The sequence below is a fragment of the Falco peregrinus genome, chromosome 2 (genome assembly GCF_023634155.1).
Source record: "Falco peregrinus isolate bFalPer1 chromosome 2, bFalPer1.pri, whole genome shotgun sequence".
NCBI lineage: Eukaryota > Metazoa > Chordata > Aves > Falconiformes > Falconidae > Falco > Falco peregrinus.
This window is the reverse complement of record NC_073722.1, coordinates 68,536,179-68,554,001: the sequence shown is the minus strand read 5'-3', so window position 1 is coordinate 68,554,001 and position 17,823 is coordinate 68,536,179. Positions and strand designations below refer to the sequence as shown.

Below are 17,823 nucleotides of genomic sequence, written 5' to 3'. Positions count from 1 at the left end.
TAATTTTGAGGTTGTTGATCAGCTGGAGGAAGTGCCCTAAGGTGTATCTCTCGGGGAGGGGGAAGTTACCCTCAAAACCAGTTAGCGGTGGGATGGGGTTTTTTGGTTTGTTTGGGTTTTGTTTGGTGGTTTGTGTGTGGGGGGGTTTTTTGGTTGGTTTTTTTTTTTTTTTAGTTCCTATCCTTCCCTAATGCAAATAATAATTTTAAGCCATCTTTCCTCTAAAGTTCCGAGGAGCCTCCCTGCAGTTTCTGCATTTGCCAAGCAGTTCCTGAACCCAGAGCTGGGCCCTTGTTCCAGGTTAGTCCTTGTTTATGAGAGCAGAGCGCTCCGGTGTGCTCCCTGGAAGTGATGGCTCCTGTGTTCGGAAAGGGGAAGAGGGACCCTGCGCCTCCCCTTCCCCACGCCGGGAACAGCAGCTGTTTGCGTGAGGGGCACTCGCTTCCGTACGAGCTGGGTGTACGTGCTGATATCTAACGAAAACTTTTACACTTGCTCAGCCCTCCACACACACCCCCACACCACCCCCTAAAAAAAAAACAACAACAAAAAACCTCCAAAAAACCAACCCCTACTCACCCCCAGCCCCGCCCCACGCCGTGCCATGCCGCCAGCGGCCTGCGAGCACAGCCCCGGGCCGCTTTTCCTCCCGCTTACCTCAAGGTGGCCCCGGCCCCGGGGCGGGCCGCTGCCCGCCCACACCGCGGCGGGGACGGGGTCAGGGTGCCGCCGGGCCTCGCCTCCCGCCCGCCCCCGCCATCTTAAACCGCTACGCGCCGGGAGGGGGCGAGGGCGGGGCGCGGCGCCGCCGGCGGGATGGGGGTGACTGCGGGAGCTTGGACGTGGCTGCTGCGGGCCCCCACCGCCACCGAGCTGCTGCTGGCGGCCCTGTGCTGGCTGGGCTGCTACTGGCTGCTGCGCCGGCCGTGGCCGCCGCCGGGGCTACCGCCGGGCCCGGCGCCCTGGCCGCTGGTGGGCAACTTCGCCTTCGCCCTGCTGCCGCCGCCGCTGCTGAGGAGGTGGGCGGTGGAGGGGCGGGGAGGCGGCCGGGGGTCCCCCGCCTTCTCCCCCCACATTTTCCTCACCGGTCTCACCAAGATGTACGGCAGCGTCTTCCGGCTCTTCGTGGGCAGCCGCCCCTTCATCGTCCTCAACACCTTCGGGGCGGTGCGGGAGGCGCTGGTGCAGAAGGCGGAGGTGTTCAGCGACCGGCCCTCCGTCCCCATCGTCCTCATGATCACCCGCAAGAAGGGTAAGCGCCCGGGGGGGGCAGCCGGGCCTGGCGGGGCTGGCTGCGTGCGGGGCTGCCGGGGCGATGCTGGGCGAGAGGATCGAGCGGGAGCCGGTGGCTGCGGTGCCGGCGTTGGGAAGCAGGCGCTGGGAATTGCAAGGCTGGACCATCTGCTCGCATTTTGCTCATCCTGCGTGCCCCGGGCCCAGCCGGTGACAGAAGGCACGCGGGGAGAAGCGCGCCCTGCGGTAGGCGGGCGGGCAGCATCCCTGCGCACCGGGCAGCATCCCTGCGCACCGGCAGCGCGGCGACAGGCCACCGCACGGCCACCAAGATGCCTGGCCCCTTCGCTTCTGTCGACAGGGGAAGGAATGGTGTTTGAGCAGGGCTTTAAGGAGCAGCTAGTCTGTCAGCTAGCGGCTGATTTCTGATTCCAGCTGTATCAGGAGAGAAGACTGCAAAACGTTTTGGTAGCCGCGTGAAATTGTGCGTGTCCCCAGCCCCTGCCGAGGCAGCGTGCAGGCTCCAGCGGAGGCTGGCAACTGCAGCCTGCGGGTGGGCTGCCCTTGCTGGGATGTTTGCAGGTGCGTTATTCAGCTTGTCAAAAGTTACTGAGCATATTTGAGTGTCTTTCAATAGGTCAAAGGAGAGTTCACTAGATTTTGCAAGAAAAGGGCACAGAGAGGTTAAACACATGGTGGCAGTACCGCAGTTGGAGTTTCTTCATGTTTAGTCTTCAGGTCCGTTACAGACCTTGGTGTTTGTGGAATATTACCTTTCCTTTTTCAGTTTAGGAGGTGTAGCCTAGGAGGCTTGTTAATGTGCTAACTGTATTTTGAATCTTGTTTATCATTGCCCGCCCCCCCCCCCCCCCCGGAGAGCAAGGAAATACTATTAAGTGCTTCAAACTCTCTATCTTCAATTTTTTACTGTACCAAAACTACCCCAGTAAAGATAATAGGCAAGCAAGGAACCTAGGTAGTGTTTATTAAAAAGCAATCAGATACTATTGTTGTAATTAGTTTAAAGGATAAAAAAATGATTAATGATACTGGTCTGGGACAGATCTTACTGGTACGTAGTTGTTACCATGTGTGATTTAGTGCGGTACATTTAGCAAAGGCTAAGGGAGGAAAGGGGAAGAGCAATTAGACATTAGATTAATTTTAGCAGTGCTGTAAAACCGTGTGTTCAGGCTTTATCAGTGGTGGATTTCTTTTTCCTTGAAAGCTGTGAATTTTTTATGTTTCTTGTTTTCTGCACACAGTTCTTTGTTAGACTTTTTGAAAACGGTGACACAAGAGTAGCTAGGGCAGTTAGCAGTTTCCACTGGTGGATGCTCCAGGGGAGTTGTAAGTGTCAGGAGCCTGTTGTCTGGAATGTGCTGTGGCCAAGTGCAGGGGCTGTGCCTGCCTGCGTTGCAGCGTGACAGGGACTTTAGGTTGCTTTACATCTAGTTTTATCTGGAATGTCACCATAGCTGCACTCAGGCACGAGGGCTGTTACATGAGGATTGGCCCGATGTCCGTAAAATGTATGTAGCTGTTATGTATCGCTTATGTTAGCTGGCGCAGCAGGTGGAATTGCTGCAGATGTGAGTATTGTAGAATGAACCGCAGGGGTAATGTGTTTTGACTACGCAAAGGGAAAAGTCAGTGGATATGGGCAGTGTGGGTCTGCCTGGCCCACCCAAGAATGCAAGGAGGTTCTCCCAAAGCTATTGGAAGTCACAGCTGTTCTCAGTGGGCTGTCTTGGTTTAGTGGTGGCATGTAGGAGGTAACTGAACCTCTGCGGTGCTGCATGTGTGGTGCTGGGAAGGCAGTTGCTGTAGAACCGCTGGGGTAAGAGGTGAGCGGTATGTGTTTTCTGAAAGCTTTGTGGGTTTGGGTTTCTTTTTTATGGTGTAGGTACAAGTAAATCTCTAAACTCAGTTTTCAGATATTGTCCATAAGAGCTCTGGGCTAACAAGTATTTCTTTTTTTTGTGTAGTTCATGGAGGAGGTGGATAGGTTACAACACTCAAACTGTAGGTCTCTTAATCTTTGATCTGAGAGTCTCCGCTTAGTTTCAGGAGTTCGTGGGTGAGGCTTCACTGCTGCTCAGGGCAGCGACAGTTGCATTCATATGTACTAGGAAAGGAAAAGATAAAAGCAGGATGACTGTGTAACTTCAGGTCTACTTCTCACAACTTGGGTACTACAATGCTGGAGCGCTTTGCGTCGGTAAGTATCCATTTCAATTCCTACATCTTCATTCTGTAAACAAACTACCTGGTCTAAACTTCTGGGGTTATTTTCTTCTAAGCTATGTTTTCTGTTGTAGTTTTGTCTTATACCCAGCAGGTCAGCTCAGGGTAGTTATGGAAGAAAGAAGGGCTTATCTCAGCTGTGTGTGGCTCTATTGTGTGTAAGATGCACATAAAATACTGTTCCCTGGGGAGAGCAAGTAGGGGAATCGGAAATAGCGAACACTGCACTTGTAACAACTGAGTAGCAAAGAAGGGAGGCTCCCTTGGCTGGATGAGAAGTGCACTGAGAGCTTCAAGGAGAAGTCAGTTCTTAGTTGAAGGCTTCTGCACATACACCTGCAGAAAGAGAAATACTAGACTGGAGGGAAAAAGTAGGTTTTGGTATTTTTGTTTTAGTAAAACATTTTTGTTTTCTCTGTGAGAGGTAGGAAAGACTTAATCTCTGGAGTAGATGGAGCTTGAGTAGTCACCTGCCTTTATAGTCCTGCCCAGTGCACACTCAGATGCGGACATTGAGAATACAGAAGTTAAATGTTATTAAATGCTGTGAATTCTGTGTTTGTCGATGTTCCCACTACTGCAGCAATGCTAAAGCAATGAGAAATTTGGAGTGGGAGTTAGCCTTTGCTAGAAGTTGATCCCATAAGGATTTGAATTTTTTCATGTATAAAAATTTTTTCATGTATAAAAAAACCAAACAACTTTCTGTTTTTCTGTGTGTTTGCTGCTTTGTTGGTTGTATTTAGAGGTTCTCATTATCGGTTCATAGAAATTAGTCCTCTCTAATGAGCATGAAGGCCTGGTTATTCTGGGGTTATGTTGCTTCAGAATTTATTCTACTATCTTCAGGGGGGTTGTTTTGTTTGTTGTTGGGTATGTGTTGTTGTGGGTTTGGGTTTTTTTTTTTAAGAATACAGTTGTCTGTGCTGTGTACATTGACTTTTCAGGTCCTGCAGAGATTTTCTTTGAAAACAGTGAAGTACTATTTGATTATTATTGCCTGGCAGTGAAGTAGTTGTCATTTTTCTTTCTTTTCTATTTTAACTTAGTGCTCATCTTCCTCCTTAATCTGTCTCCTATGTTATTCTTTCCCAATTTGCAAATCAACTATTAGTATTCTGCCGTAGTTTGGGGTTTTGGGACTTCAGAATACATTGTGCCATGCAGCTGTGCCCAGTGCGGATTGCTGGAGAGGCTGTCTGCGTGCACGGAGGTTTGTGGTTGCTGTTGGCCTTCCCATGTGGCTCGGAGAGTATTTTTACATTCAGGACAGTAGGTCTGTTTTCTTTTATGAAGGTATTTGGATCCTAGAACTAGTTTTCCTAATGACAGAAAGGGGAAGAGGTTGTGGATGTGTAGTCTGTTCTGGAGATACTTCTTGTGGGATGGAAATAGTGATAATGTTGTTTTGTTCCAAGAAATGCACATTCTTTTCCACGCCCCAGCCACAAACCTTGAAAACCCAGGCTGGTTCTTGACTAAATGCAGTCCCTAATAAGCCTGGTTTTTCACCTACCCTACCTACTTGAGGACACCAGTGCTACCAGGAAACATTACTTGAGAAAGGGAATCTGCAAAGTTGTTGGTTCTGTTTTTAAAGTGCCAGGGAGTAGACATTTGAATAGATTTCCTAAGGAATGTCTTAATGCAGAGAAGATGAAGTTCAGCTGATTCTCAGCTTCTTCTGACTCTTCGTAATGTTCTGCTTATTTTGTTTAGGGTTTTTGAAACCAGGTCATGTGTTTGTGTTCTTCTTTCTGTTGTTACTACTATGAGTAGATAATGTAATCAGAATATCTGGCTACAAAGATTACCAGCTTTATGTTATGCTGAACTATTTATACCATTGGTATTGCAGGCCCTTCTGGGTAGTTGTTTACAGATCTACGGATTTCTGTTTCTAGCTATAGATTTTTTATTTGTTTATTCTCCTTTTTGCATTAGGAGCTATGAGCATTATGTAATAATAGAAATGTAGGTAATGCTAAGCATTGAAACATGGTGCATCTTTCTATTGTTAATTTCTTATGGCCATTTCTTTCTTTTAATTTTAACATTAAGATTTTCAGTTGACAGAATAATGGATGTTGCTTTTATAAAGTAACTGTTTCATTCCAGAAGAAAACAGATGTGATGTCACTTTACTAAAAGAACAAAAGCACAACTAGCCCGTGTTTTCATGATTTTAGGTTTTCTCAGGTTAACTATGAAGTGCCTTTAGAAATATAAGGTTGTGTATTTTGTTACCCTGATATCTTTGGGGTGGTCTGTTAATTCAACAAAAGAGATGTTTCTGTTTCTAAGTGAGCAATATTTATAATTGAAGCTAAGGGAGTTAATTTAAGTGGTGTTTCATAATGACACAATCATGCAGAGCATGTGCCTGGAGGCATCAAAAGTGTTGAGATGCAAATCCAGCAGGTTTTTGCCAGGTGGCTCTGAATCCATCTTCACCTTCCCAGTTTGTTTGCAGCATGCCTATCCTGTATTCTGATTATAGAATAAAGAAAAACATTGCTTGTAATAGAAGTATGTACACATGCAAAAAGTATTGAGAAGTTTGTTTAAAATGAAGGGGGAAGTGTTTTAATATCTTCTGTTGTGCCTTGCTGAAGTAATTAATGTCTCAGGACGTTGAGGAGGAAAGGCTATAGTTAAGATATGTCCTACAGTAACCGTTCCTATGAAATTGTTATAATTTATAATAAAGCATCTACAGTACCTTTTCTCCATCTATTACTGTCTTGCAAAGACTAATAAAACTCTTGGTGTGACTGTTCCATTCATTTCACTGGTTGGGAAAAGGAAGGACAGGATTTCCCAAAGCTATTATAAAGAACTTTGTGTTCTTCCTTTAGCTCCTAGCCCAGTGCTTGGGACAAACTTGCCATGTGTTGTTTCCCTCTCTTCTGGCTCTTGGGTTGTAGTAACTATTTCTTCTTGAAAACAGAGAATTTTTGTTTCAGACTCTCCCTTTCTCTTCCAGGTGTTATTTTTGCACCTTATGGCCCTGTCTGGAAGCAACAGAGGAAATTTTCCCTCTCAACACTGCGTCATTTTGGAGTGGGAAGACACAGCTTAGAGCCTAAAATCATTGAGGAGCTGAAGTTTATAAAGGAGGAGATGCTGAAGCATGGAAATAATTCATTTAATCCCTTTCCAATCATTCGCAATGCAGTATCCAATGTGATCTGTTCCATGGCCTTTGGCAGGCGTTTTAACTACGAAGATGTTGAGTTCAAGACGATGCTGAAAAACATGGCCCGTGCACTAGAGCTAAGCGTGAACAGCTATATGATCCTGGTCAATATCTGCCCGTGGCTGTACTACCTTCCCTTTGGGCCTTTCCGGGAACTTAGGAAAACAGAATTAGATATTACTGCTTTTCTAAAGAAAATAATTGCACAGCACAGGGATACACTGGATGCAGCAAATCCCAGGGACTTCATTGATATGTACTTCATCCACGCGGAGGAGGAAAAGAACAACAAGGAGAGCAGTTTTAATGAAGACTACCTGTTTTTTATCATTGGTGACCTTTTCATCGCAGGCACAGACACTACTTCCAACACATTACTGTGGTGCCTGCTCTACATGTCTCTCTACCCAGAAGTACAAGGTAAGATTATTTTTGTTTTGCTGTTTTATTCCAGGCTGTAAAGGTCTAGATAGATGTTCAGAAACAGAAGCAAACAGTGACAACAGAGAAGTCATTTTGAATGCAAACAGTACATGTGTATGTGTCATTTAAAAGGTTTATATGTAATCAGACATCTTCTCTCCTGCTCTGCTATGATGATCTCTAGGTTAGTGCTATATGTTAACTATTTAAATGGTCCGTTAGTCTATGCATTTCTTCTGTTTTGGGACAACTTTATCTTTTTCCAAGCAATTCCAGGAACCTTAGCACATTTCAAAAGCTTTGGCAACTGCGGCACTCCAGGCCTATAGCAGTGATATAAAGTATGTGGGATGTGTAGTGGTAAGGTCTGCTTTTATGCCTCCCTGAGCAGGGAGGTTCTGGAGCCTAGCAGCAGTCTGGGGAAGTGAAACACATTGTAGAAGAAGATCAAATTAGAGACAGCTTAAGCAAATTGGACTTAGAGAAGTCCATGGCACCAGCTGGTCAGTGTCATTGCAAGGCCTCTCTCTCCCGTCAATCTTTAACGGTCATGGCAGTTGGGTAGGTTGATGATAATGAGGGTGGGGAAGACACATAAAGCACATGATCCCAAGGGAGAGGCAGGAGGAACTGCGCTTGTTTGGTGTTAGGGAAAGATGACCGAGGAGAGGGACCTTATGCTGTTTACAGCTAACTGATTGGAAGATGCTAAGAAGATGGAGGCAGTTTCCTCTCAGGTGTGCAGTGAAGGGAGGAGAAGCAGCAGAGACAGTCTACAACAAGAAAATTCTGATCAGATACTAGGAAAATAAAACTCTGTGGGGTATGACCCTGAGAAGTCTGATCTACCCTCAGAGTTGCATTAGGTCAGATGACCTCCAGAGGTTCCTTGCAATCCAAATTATGTGATGGTGCTATGGTCTCGTTCCTGTTTGTGACAGAGTTCTAGAAAATGACTTGTAGATTTTTGTGGGTATAAAAAAATACCAGTGGTGTTGGAGAGGTTACAATATTAAAATAGTACTTGCTAGAGTTGTATTTCAGGACTTCTTAGGATAAATTTCCATCACCTAAGACTTAAAATGAATTTTAGTTAAATATTTTTCTGTATGGAGTCTTGTTACAGTACACGTGGTTGCAAAGCCAGCATTTTCTTTAGTGCTATTTAACAAATTTAGGTGGTTGAATTTGATGAAAATTAAGCAATTAATTAATTTATTAGCAGCTTCTCCTGAAGTTCTACATAGCAACTGATTTCTGCTAGAAAGATTTTTGGGTATATGCCGATTGGAAACCTTGGCAGGATGGACAGATTCTACTTTGGTAATTCTGCCTCAGCTCATAGTAGTGAAACAAGTCCCCAGGAGACCACTCCTTTGCTCAGACTTGTTGCTAACCTGGGATGAAGAAGGGTAAACCTGAAGTTATCTAAGAACAATAAAAATTGGAATACTTTTATCAGGTATTTGAGATTTTGAGGTTTACATGTGCTGCAGCTGCTTTGCAGATAAGCAAATAGATACTTGTTTACAGCACCTATCTCTGAAATAATCTCTTTAAATAGGCCAAGATCATAGTTTATTGCACAAAGTAAACCAAATTGTTGAGCAACGGTTGCAAAATAGGGCATCAGTCCAGTACATGGGAGAGTCCACCAGGGACAAATGTAAAATAAATTTTGTTGCATAGGCTGATTCTTCTGGTTTTAATGGTTGTGTGTTACCACTGCTTGACTTGATATGCAGTTACATGAATTAGATTATGTTCTAAATAACACAGATGATATCTAGAAGAGGTCTGTGTTTGTGGTGTTGTTTTTTTTTTTTTAATCCTTTCCCTACTGCCTGGTACTGTCCCGAGTATGTGCTAGTCAGTTTTCTCTCTTCTGACCTCTTAACAGTTTTACTGCCTCTCTGATTTCCCCTCCCCTTATGCTGTGGCTGTTGTCAAACAATATAAATAAGCTCAGTAGTTCAGAGTGTATCACTTAGCTATGCAGTGTGATTCTCTTACTTCTAGTATCCCATTCTTTATGTATCCTGATTGCCTGGGAGTCAGGGAGTCATGTATGGGCTTCTTTTTTTTTTTTTTTTTTCTTTTCTTGGTAATATGTTTCTCTTATCCCCTAAAGGAAATACCTCAATTGCATAACTTTTAGCCATAGCAAATGTTGCAGACACAGAAAGACAAATGAAGGGCTATCAGTGAGAAAAATGAGAAAGAATGTTATTTGCCTGTGGAAAGCCAGTTTTGCTTTTTACATGGAAAAAGAATCATAGAACAGTTGGGGTTGGAAGGGACCTGAAAGATCATGGGCTTCCACCCCCCCTGCCATGGGCAGGGGGGGACCTTCCACTAGAGCAGGTTGCTCAGAGCCCCATCCAGCCTGGCCCTGAACACTGCCAGGGATGGGGCATCCACAGCCTGTTCCAGTGTCCAGCCATCCTCACAGTAAACAATTTATTGTTTGTATCTAATCTAGATCAGTCTTCTTTCAGTTTATAAGCCATTCCCCCTGGTCCTATTGCTACATGCCCTTGTAGTAAGTCCCTCTCCAGCTTTCTTGTAGGCCCCCTTTAGGTACTGGAAGGATGCTGTAAGGTTGGGTGTGTGCATGTGTGTGCGTGCGTGCATATAGGGAGGCAGTGGGGAGTATTTGGTTTGGTCTGTTCCCTGACTTGGTTTTGGTCCTTGACTTAAGATGATCTGTGATATTTTTAAATATATTAAATGTAGCGGAGCAGTTCAAATAACATGCTGTTTGCAGAGAACTCTCGAAGTCGATGTTTTTGCAGTTGGTAATGTGAGCAGCACTTTGGCTGCTTTCTGTGTAGTTCCACACATCTTTACAAACTCCAAAGAATTGCTGCTCAGGATAAAACGCTGGTGTGACATTTGGCATGAGACAGTCTCCGTAATTACTTTTTCTATATTGAAAACTTAACTCGTTTAAATGATTGTGGATGTGCATATCTGAGTACAGGGCTATAATGTGTCATTAAAAAAGTAGCAAAACCCCACAAAGCAGGTAGAGAGTTGCGTCATTAGCAAATCTGCTGGTGAGGTATTTTTCACTCTGTTCCTCATATGAGAACTTGTTTTCCTCGCAAATCCAATAGGTGGCAGCAACTGTTCGTTCAACACAGTTGGCAAGGTATTTCTGAATGTTTCTCTGAAAACAGGAAAACTTTTTTGCATTGAGTTTTTATTTAACGTTGAATCGGTGCTAAGGAGAGAAAAGGGCGAAGACTCAAGAGTATCAGCAGCCTGGATTCTGAAGCTTGGACAAGGCAAGCAAGAAACCATAAAATAGTCAGGATATCAAGGGTAAAAAATGAAAACTGACTTATTTTTGATTAAAAGCTAATTTTGAGGTCATGTCTTTCAGGATTGGCTTTTGCTGTGTAGCCATATTCCAAGTTACCTGGAAGAAAAGGCACATGATCCTGTATATGAATGAAGCAAATCTTGTATCTCAGAAAATTCAGTGAAGAGAATTACTTCTATGTTGAGCCTTTAGGGAGAAGAAAGGGGCAAACAAATATCTTGACACTTTGTGCCTCATGTGAATGAGGCGAGAGATAAGCTCATTAACTTCTGGTTTTCTTCTGCAGAAGGCCTGTGTGGGGGAAGGAGCATGTGCTGATTCCTTTTGGGGGAAGTAGGAAATAGCCGAGTTTAGGTTTTGTGAGTAGAAAGTAGGAAGTAGCAAGAACAAGTTAAATGGCTTCAATGCTTGCAGTAACAGCAGCAGAATTCCTACTACAGAATGAAGTATTGAAAGCAGCTCCATGAAAAGCTTTCCTGTCTCCTCACCACCTTTCCTGGTTCTGAGAACTGGATCTCCCCAGGGACAGAGGCCATTTCAGGCACACACTGCTTGCAGTCTCTTTTTGTTCCTTTTTTTTAATGCAGGCCAGAAGCGTGATGTTTTCACCATTCTAATCACTGTGTAGTTAAACTCTTAAACTAAGATTATGAATACATTTGGAACTGGAACAGAACTTCTGTACTTCTCCAGTACCAAAGTGCTAGCAATGTCTGTCATCTCAGTAGCTTTACTCTTGACATCAAGATTGCGCTTGGTTGTTTTATTCTTAACTGAGTCCGTTCTGAAGGCTTACGTTCATGTAGTTATTTCAGCTGGGAATCACGTGCCTTGTAGCCATTTTTGACAAATCTATGTAAACAGTGAAGCATAGGCAAGTGAAATTGAGATGATGTCTTCTCACATATTGTGTATCTTTTATATTTTTTTCTTTTTTCTTGCTCCCTTTGAATAGAGAAGGTTCATGCAGAAATTGAAGCAGTTCTAGGACGTGACAAAGTTCCCTCTCTTACCCACAAGACTCAAATGCCCTTCACAGAGGCAACCATTATGGAAGTGCAGAGGATGACTGCAGTTGTTCCCCTTTCTATTCCTCGAATGGCCTCAGAAACTGCTGGTAAGCATTTATAGAGACTTGATAATACAGCGTTTGTTGTGTGGATGGAGATCTGATGGGACATCTAGTAAGAATTTGCAAAGACTTCATTTATGTATTATACGTATAACCCAGATATGTAAAATGCCATTCGTAGAGAGTAGGCGGCCTTGAGATATGCCTCTATTTGATATGCCTCTATTTAAGCAGCATGTCTGACCTACCATCTAGAGGTGCTCTAATTTAGAGTGGTTTCTTTTCTGGAGGTTCAGCTTGTATTGACTGATGTGCTTAGTGATAGCTGGCAGCTGAGACTCCACCTTTGTACCTGAAACAGCAGAGTTGTTTTTAGCCATCTGACACAAAGGTCTGAAAACACCAAGTTGGAGCAATTGGTTTGCTAACGCTCGAAAGGCTTATACCATTGAGCTCCACCTCTACAGAAAACAATAGTAAATATCTTTCTCCGAGTCGTCTTGTTGGGTGTATGTTTCCATAAACATAGCTGAACACTGGCTACAGTGAGTGGGAGGTAGCAATACTTGGCATTCAAACCCAGTGCTGAACTGATCTGCTTTTTATAACGTTTTAGCTTGCAGGACAGTGAGGGGCAGCAAGCTGAAATGAGACTAGTCGCTTCAAAACCTTTTTGACAACAGTTCAAAACCTATCCCTCTTCCTTACCTTCACTGCGGTGGGGCTCTGTGACAGCACAGGAATGCGAGGAAGCTGGGTAACAGCAGTTTCATACAGCACAGTGCATTCCTAATGATTGCTGCTACCTTTTCCCCATGGGGAGCTGTTGGGTTTCCAGCTTCACTGGCCTGCACGATTCTGACTCAAGCAGGCTAGCAGAGATCCCCTTTGCCTTAAGTTCTTCCTACTTTTGCAGCCCGCAGCTAGGGATCTGTATAATTTTTTTGTGACATTTTGTAGTCGTTTTCTTAATAGTATAAGTCTCCTGTGTTTACTTCTAGTAATTGTGAGGTACTCTGTCTCTGTGCTTTTGTTTAAAGTGCTCCAGGGATATACTATTCCTAAGGGCAGTGTGATCGTGCCCAACTTGTGGTCAGTACACAGAGATCCTAACATTTGGGAGAAACCAGATGAATTCCAACCATCAAGATTTCTGGATGAAAATGGCCAGCTAATTAAGAAAGAGGCGTTCATTCCTTTCGGAATGGGTAAGATATCCACGTGCAGTCAGTAGCTGGTCAGGGGGCTGGTGGTGTTTCAAGTGTAGAGCCTTGAAGGAGTGAGATGTGGAAGTTGCACATAGGATCAACTGCAGAGCTTGTTTTATTATTAGAGTTGGTGACTTGCAAAACGTGGTGTGTTCCTGAAGTCTCCAGTTGCCAGGCAGGAAGGAGAAATCATGAATTGTGCTGAGAATACTTTTGCTGTTGATGTAAATGCTGTTAGTATGAAGTAGTAGTAGTACAGCTGAGAAAGGCTTAGACTCAAATAGGGAAGACCAAAGCTTTGGAGTTCATAGCTTAATAGTAACTTGAGCTTTTCTGTTTGTGCTGTGCTAGCATAGGAATTGCATGCGTGTTAACAAATGGATCAATAGTACAAAACCAGTAATATGTCTCTTCTAACTGTTCTTCAGGTAAACGTGTGTGCATGGGAGAGCAGCTGGCAAAAATGGAGCTGTTCTTAATTTTTTCAAGTCTAATGCAGAGTTTTACCTTTTTGTACCCTGAAAATGCTGCACAACCATCTATGGAGGGAAGGTTTGGTCTAACGTTAGCTCCATGTCCATTCAATATAATAGCTTTGAAGAAATGATATGGCACCAAAAAAGATTAAACAAAGAAATACTGTGCTTTAAAATGTAGCTTTATTTTGTTTCCAGCTTATTTTGTTACTTTCCAGAAAAACACCAACTGCATAGGCTTTCATAGTCAGTGAAAATGATCCATTTACACTTCTGGAAAGAGAAGATTTTTTTTTTTGGTCAGCTGTTGCATTCCACTAATGAACAGACAGCATAGTTCACAATTTGATATTAAAATTTGCTGGACATAACCCCTCTGTCTATAAGCTATTACTGTCAGTTTGTCAAATGTTAATTATGGGAGAATGGTCCAAAACATCTGTTAATGCTTTAGAAAACAGTAATTGTTATTTTGGTAAAAGCAGTATGTAAACACATAATTTACCAAATGACTGAAGGATATCATCTAATGCCAAAAGGATTAATAAATGAGAGGGTATTAGTATTTTCTGTGTAAAGAAACATAACTGAGCTTAAATAATGACAGATACTTCTGGAAAGTGACTAAATGACACTTCTTGTATCCTTGAAGGATTTTTTCTTGTGAGTAACTCATAGGTGTAGATTGGATTCAGTCTGGATTCCTGGATCCAAACATTCTTGACTGTCAGGGCTCACTATAAACAAGCAGGTACCAACTCTGAAAACCTAGGCTTGGAGGCCAAATAAATCCTTGGATATACCATGTTCTTAACATGAAAGGAGTGTGCAGCATCTGGATGCAGATGTTTTATGTCAGAATAGAAATGAAAGCAGATTTCCCTAACAAGAAACAGCAGAAGTCTGTTCTCTCTGGTGCCAAACAGATACTCAAGGTGACATCTGTGCTACCGCTTTGCATTCACTGTTTCCCCCACATCAGCCATGGCTGCAGTGTGGATGAGACCAACAAGCCCACTCATTGGGGGAAACTCTATGTGCATAATCCTGAAGCGGGGGATTGAACTAGGGTTTTTCATTTGCAGGTAGTGTGGACAGTACTGCCACAGCCTGTTTGGCTTTGGAAACTCGAGGCTTACTTCAAATACGGCATCAATATGGCGCTACAGATGTAGGCCTTATACATTTAGGCATGGAACATGGGTAACCTGACAAACTCGACGTTTGAGTATAAAGGTTTTATCTTTTTATCTTCCATATGGAGTAAAAAGATCTGTAGTTCATACAGTATCAGTACCTTACTTTTCTCACGTGCAAAATGTTAGTGCTGTTTACCCCTGTCAAGCCAATTGCCGAGGAAACCTATTGTTACGTGTTTCAGAAGGGGGCACTCAGTCTTGCCTTTTATTTGAAAGTTCTCTCAAACATTGAAAGCAATCTTTTGGGGGACATGTAGCAATTTAACCTTTAAATAATTGTCCTTAAACAGCCTTAAATCTCTATACACCTTTTGATCTAGCAGAATTTCATACTGTGTGAAATAAGTACATATGTACTCTTTTAAGGACTTTTTTTTTTTTTTTACCTCCCTCATTGGAGATCTGGAGAATACTAGCAGTCTTCCTAACATCCAATTTACAAGACTGGAATGTGTAATTGACTGTAGAGTGGAATTGGGTATTCCACAACAGAAACTAAACATCAATTGTGAAAGAACAGTCAACTCTTCAGCTTTATATTAACCTCTGGTTGGGTCACTTTTTAACTTGAAGTTTTAAAAGCCAGGTAGTACCTAGCAAAGACTTGCAAGACAGTTATTTTGGATTTAGATTGAGGTTTTCTGTTACCTGTTTTGAATAACAGAGTGACTTAATTTCTGAATTATGTATTTGGTTGGTCAGACCATGTTGTTTGTGTGAGAACTTCCAGTTCTTATATAGGCTAACTTTTAACTTTATAGGCTGCCCCATGCTCATGTTAAATTTTTCCTTTGTATGAAATTTTTGAAAACCCCATAGCACAATAAGAAGTTGAGTTTAATAGCAATGCTAGTAAACTTGCACTAAAAGCTGAGTATTAGAGTAATAAGCACTTACTTCTTTAACTTTGTATTTTCCAATGAATAAATAGATTCTGGAGAGTTGGGATTTTTGTCTGGAAATCCTTGAAATGGTATATGCTTAATTGCAAAACTAAAATTAAGTGCTGATAATATTTATCTTTCTGTTGAAATGTCTCTTTAAGCAACATAATATTGGTGTGTGGCTGATCACGTATGTGAAATACCTGTCCTTTTAATCAATGAGGACACATTTGAAAAGAACTTCAGACAGATTCCAAAGAAGACACAATTCACTTAATCCCCTAGTATGTGAATTTTACATATTTGTCCTTGTTTTGCCTGCTGGATTTAGTTAAAATGTCACCTTTGAAAACTATCCTTCAAAAATTACCCTTCTACAAATAGTACTGCGAGAATGCGGTTTTTGGTGATGCCTATAATCAAACGTTGCATGATGCGACAAGCTAAAAATACTGATGTGGAGGTGCAACCATGTCAGCGTCTGCCAGAATGCAAGATGCAGTTGGAACTGACAATAAAGACCTGCCTTTCATTCCTTCCAGATGCACTGAAATTTTCACAGGATGCTGTGAAAGTAACTAAACATAAGCATAAAAGCAACAAAATGTTTGTGGTTTTAAAAGTGTGTTACCATCTTTGGTAAGTAAAGTGGTAGCAGATTTGGTTTGTCTTTTTAAATGTATCCTTCCCCTCCCCTTTTTTTAGCAGAGGAAGCATCTCAAATGCCTTATTGAAAAATGTGTGTTTATATAAGTAGATGTTTTTTTCTGAATGCTGAAAATATCCTTATTTCTAAAAATTACTTCAGAATTTGCTTCAGTGTAATTTTATTTTTAATAAAGTAATTCCCAAGTAAGTGCTTGACAGCTTGGCATAGTCATTTTAATGAGTTCCACTTGTTGGCTAATCTGGTGGTGTGCGGTGTTTTGCATCTTACAAAGAAAGCTTTTGAGTGAGAAGATGTTAAAAAATATTTTTGGATGAGGAGTAAGGAGGTGGAGGAATAAAGTGAGATTGGGAAAATGCAATGCCAGGCATGTCATGATCAAAAGATGGAAAGAGCATGTTTTAGAAACACTGTTACTCAGAATAACAGGGGAGGGGAGGGATGAGGAAGATAAAAAGGACGAATGACTTGTCTCTAAGAGGAGATGTGCGGTCTGAGGAGGAATGAGGTGGGAAAGCAAGTCGCGGGCAGAGTCAAGGTGTATTTGTTGGACTCCTGGTATAGAGGGGGTCAGCGTGGAGGGCAGAGAGGAGGGGGGTGCCCAGGGAGACCCTGGGGTGGGGGGCAGAGAGCTGGGGCCTCTGGCCTGGAGGGGGCCCAGGGAGAGGCAGGAGAACCTTTGCACGCAGGAGGGGAGTGCTGAGCAGGAGGCAACTGAGGTGCTTGCAGGGAAGGAGTGGGTGTGAGCGGCCGTGCGTGTGGGGGAGCAGCAGCTGTATGTGGAAATCCTGCTTCTTGCATCCTGGTGGCTCAGGATAAGTTACAAAGCAGGTATGTTTATTGCGGCACCAGGTGCAAGGGGGATCGCTCCTCCTAACTTGCACACTTAGTTGTACTCACAATAGGTATTTATACAGTGAAGTTGGTTAGTTCTGCCTAAAGTCTACACCCACTTATTATTGGTTAGTTGCTTTCTCGCTTCAATGTAAAGGTACAGTTCATTTTAAATTTACTGGGCATGCTCCCAGAGCGGGGCATTCACTCTCTTGGGGGGAAGGGGGGGGCATTTGAATAGGAGGTGTGATCTCCCACTACCACAATTTTATCCTAGTGTCCTTGAGTCTTATCACTTCAGTAGTTTTTCTTTTAGCAATTAGCATGTCCTTGTCAGAAGGCTACTGATCGACATCCTTGTGGAGCTCACCTACATCCATACGAACTGTCCCTTCTGAAGTGCTGAGCGGCTCAGCCCCAGACCTTCTCTCGAAGCCAGTGAGGCTCCTGCCTGCCTGGTGGTGGTTCATGTTATCTATGCAACACCTGCCTGCACAGTTTTAGGTTATAATATATATAAAATACAGTGATGCTGTATTTTCTCATGTCACTGGAGTTAGGCTGCAGGTGACTCGGCACAGCAGTATTTTTTTTAGGGAATTTAATTACCCACTCAGCTGTCATTTGTGTACACAAGGAATAGTAACTCCCAGTAACTGAGTCTTTGGGTAAAGCCGTTTCCAGCAGCCACTTAGTGCTCCTGAGTAAGTCCGGCTGTCGGATAAGGCTGCGTGAGGGGCGGGGGGATATTTTGCATTGTGCTTCTGGTACAAAGTGCAGAGATACGAGGATACTCGTTTTCTTCAGACTCCAAAAGGAGAATCCTCTACATTAGGAGGTTGCTTAACGTTCACCCCCGATGGTGTCCCAGGTGGAACATGCCATAACTGCCCTGCCTGGCGGCTGGAGGTGCTGGGCGTCCTGGCGGGAGAGGAGGAATTGCATGGAAAATTATTGCGCTTTGCACCTGGTGTGGTTCAGCCGTTAGCGTTTATAAAGGAAGGATTTTATTTCGTTTGTTTATTTGTGTGTTTCATAGTTTGTGCCAGCCTG

General features: G+C 43.2%; 1 protein-coding gene across 1 annotated transcript; it reads left to right on the top strand.

Moving 5' to 3' along the window:
- Positions 1-662: 662 nt before the first annotated feature.
- On the top strand, positions 663-16,133 carry LOC101918289 (cytochrome P450 2U1). Its single transcript, XM_055796720.1, has 5 exons — positions 663-1,252; positions 6,467-7,099; positions 11,386-11,547; positions 12,543-12,710; positions 13,139-16,133. Exons 1-5 carry the CDS (start codon positions 817-819, stop codon positions 13,315-13,317), a joined length of 1,578 nt encoding a protein of 525 aa, XP_055652695.1. The 5' UTR covers positions 663-816; the 3' UTR covers positions 13,318-16,133.
- The last annotated feature ends 1,690 nt before the right edge of the window (positions 16,134-17,823 follow it).

Bases quoted from the DNA above. Each gene is read 5' to 3' on its own strand.
- LOC101918289 (XM_055796720.1), top strand. From the start codon at position 817: ATGGGGGTGACTGCGGGAGCTTGGACGTGGCTGCTGCGGGCCCCCACC. The intron at 1,253-6,466 runs GTAAGCGCCCGG...TTTCTCTTCCAG, and splicing joins CATGATCACCCGCAAGAAGG to GTGTTATTTTTGCACCTTAT. The intron at 12,711-13,138 runs GTAAGATATCCA...ACTGTTCTTCAG, and splicing joins GTTCATTCCTTTCGGAATGG to GTAAACGTGTGTGCATGGGA.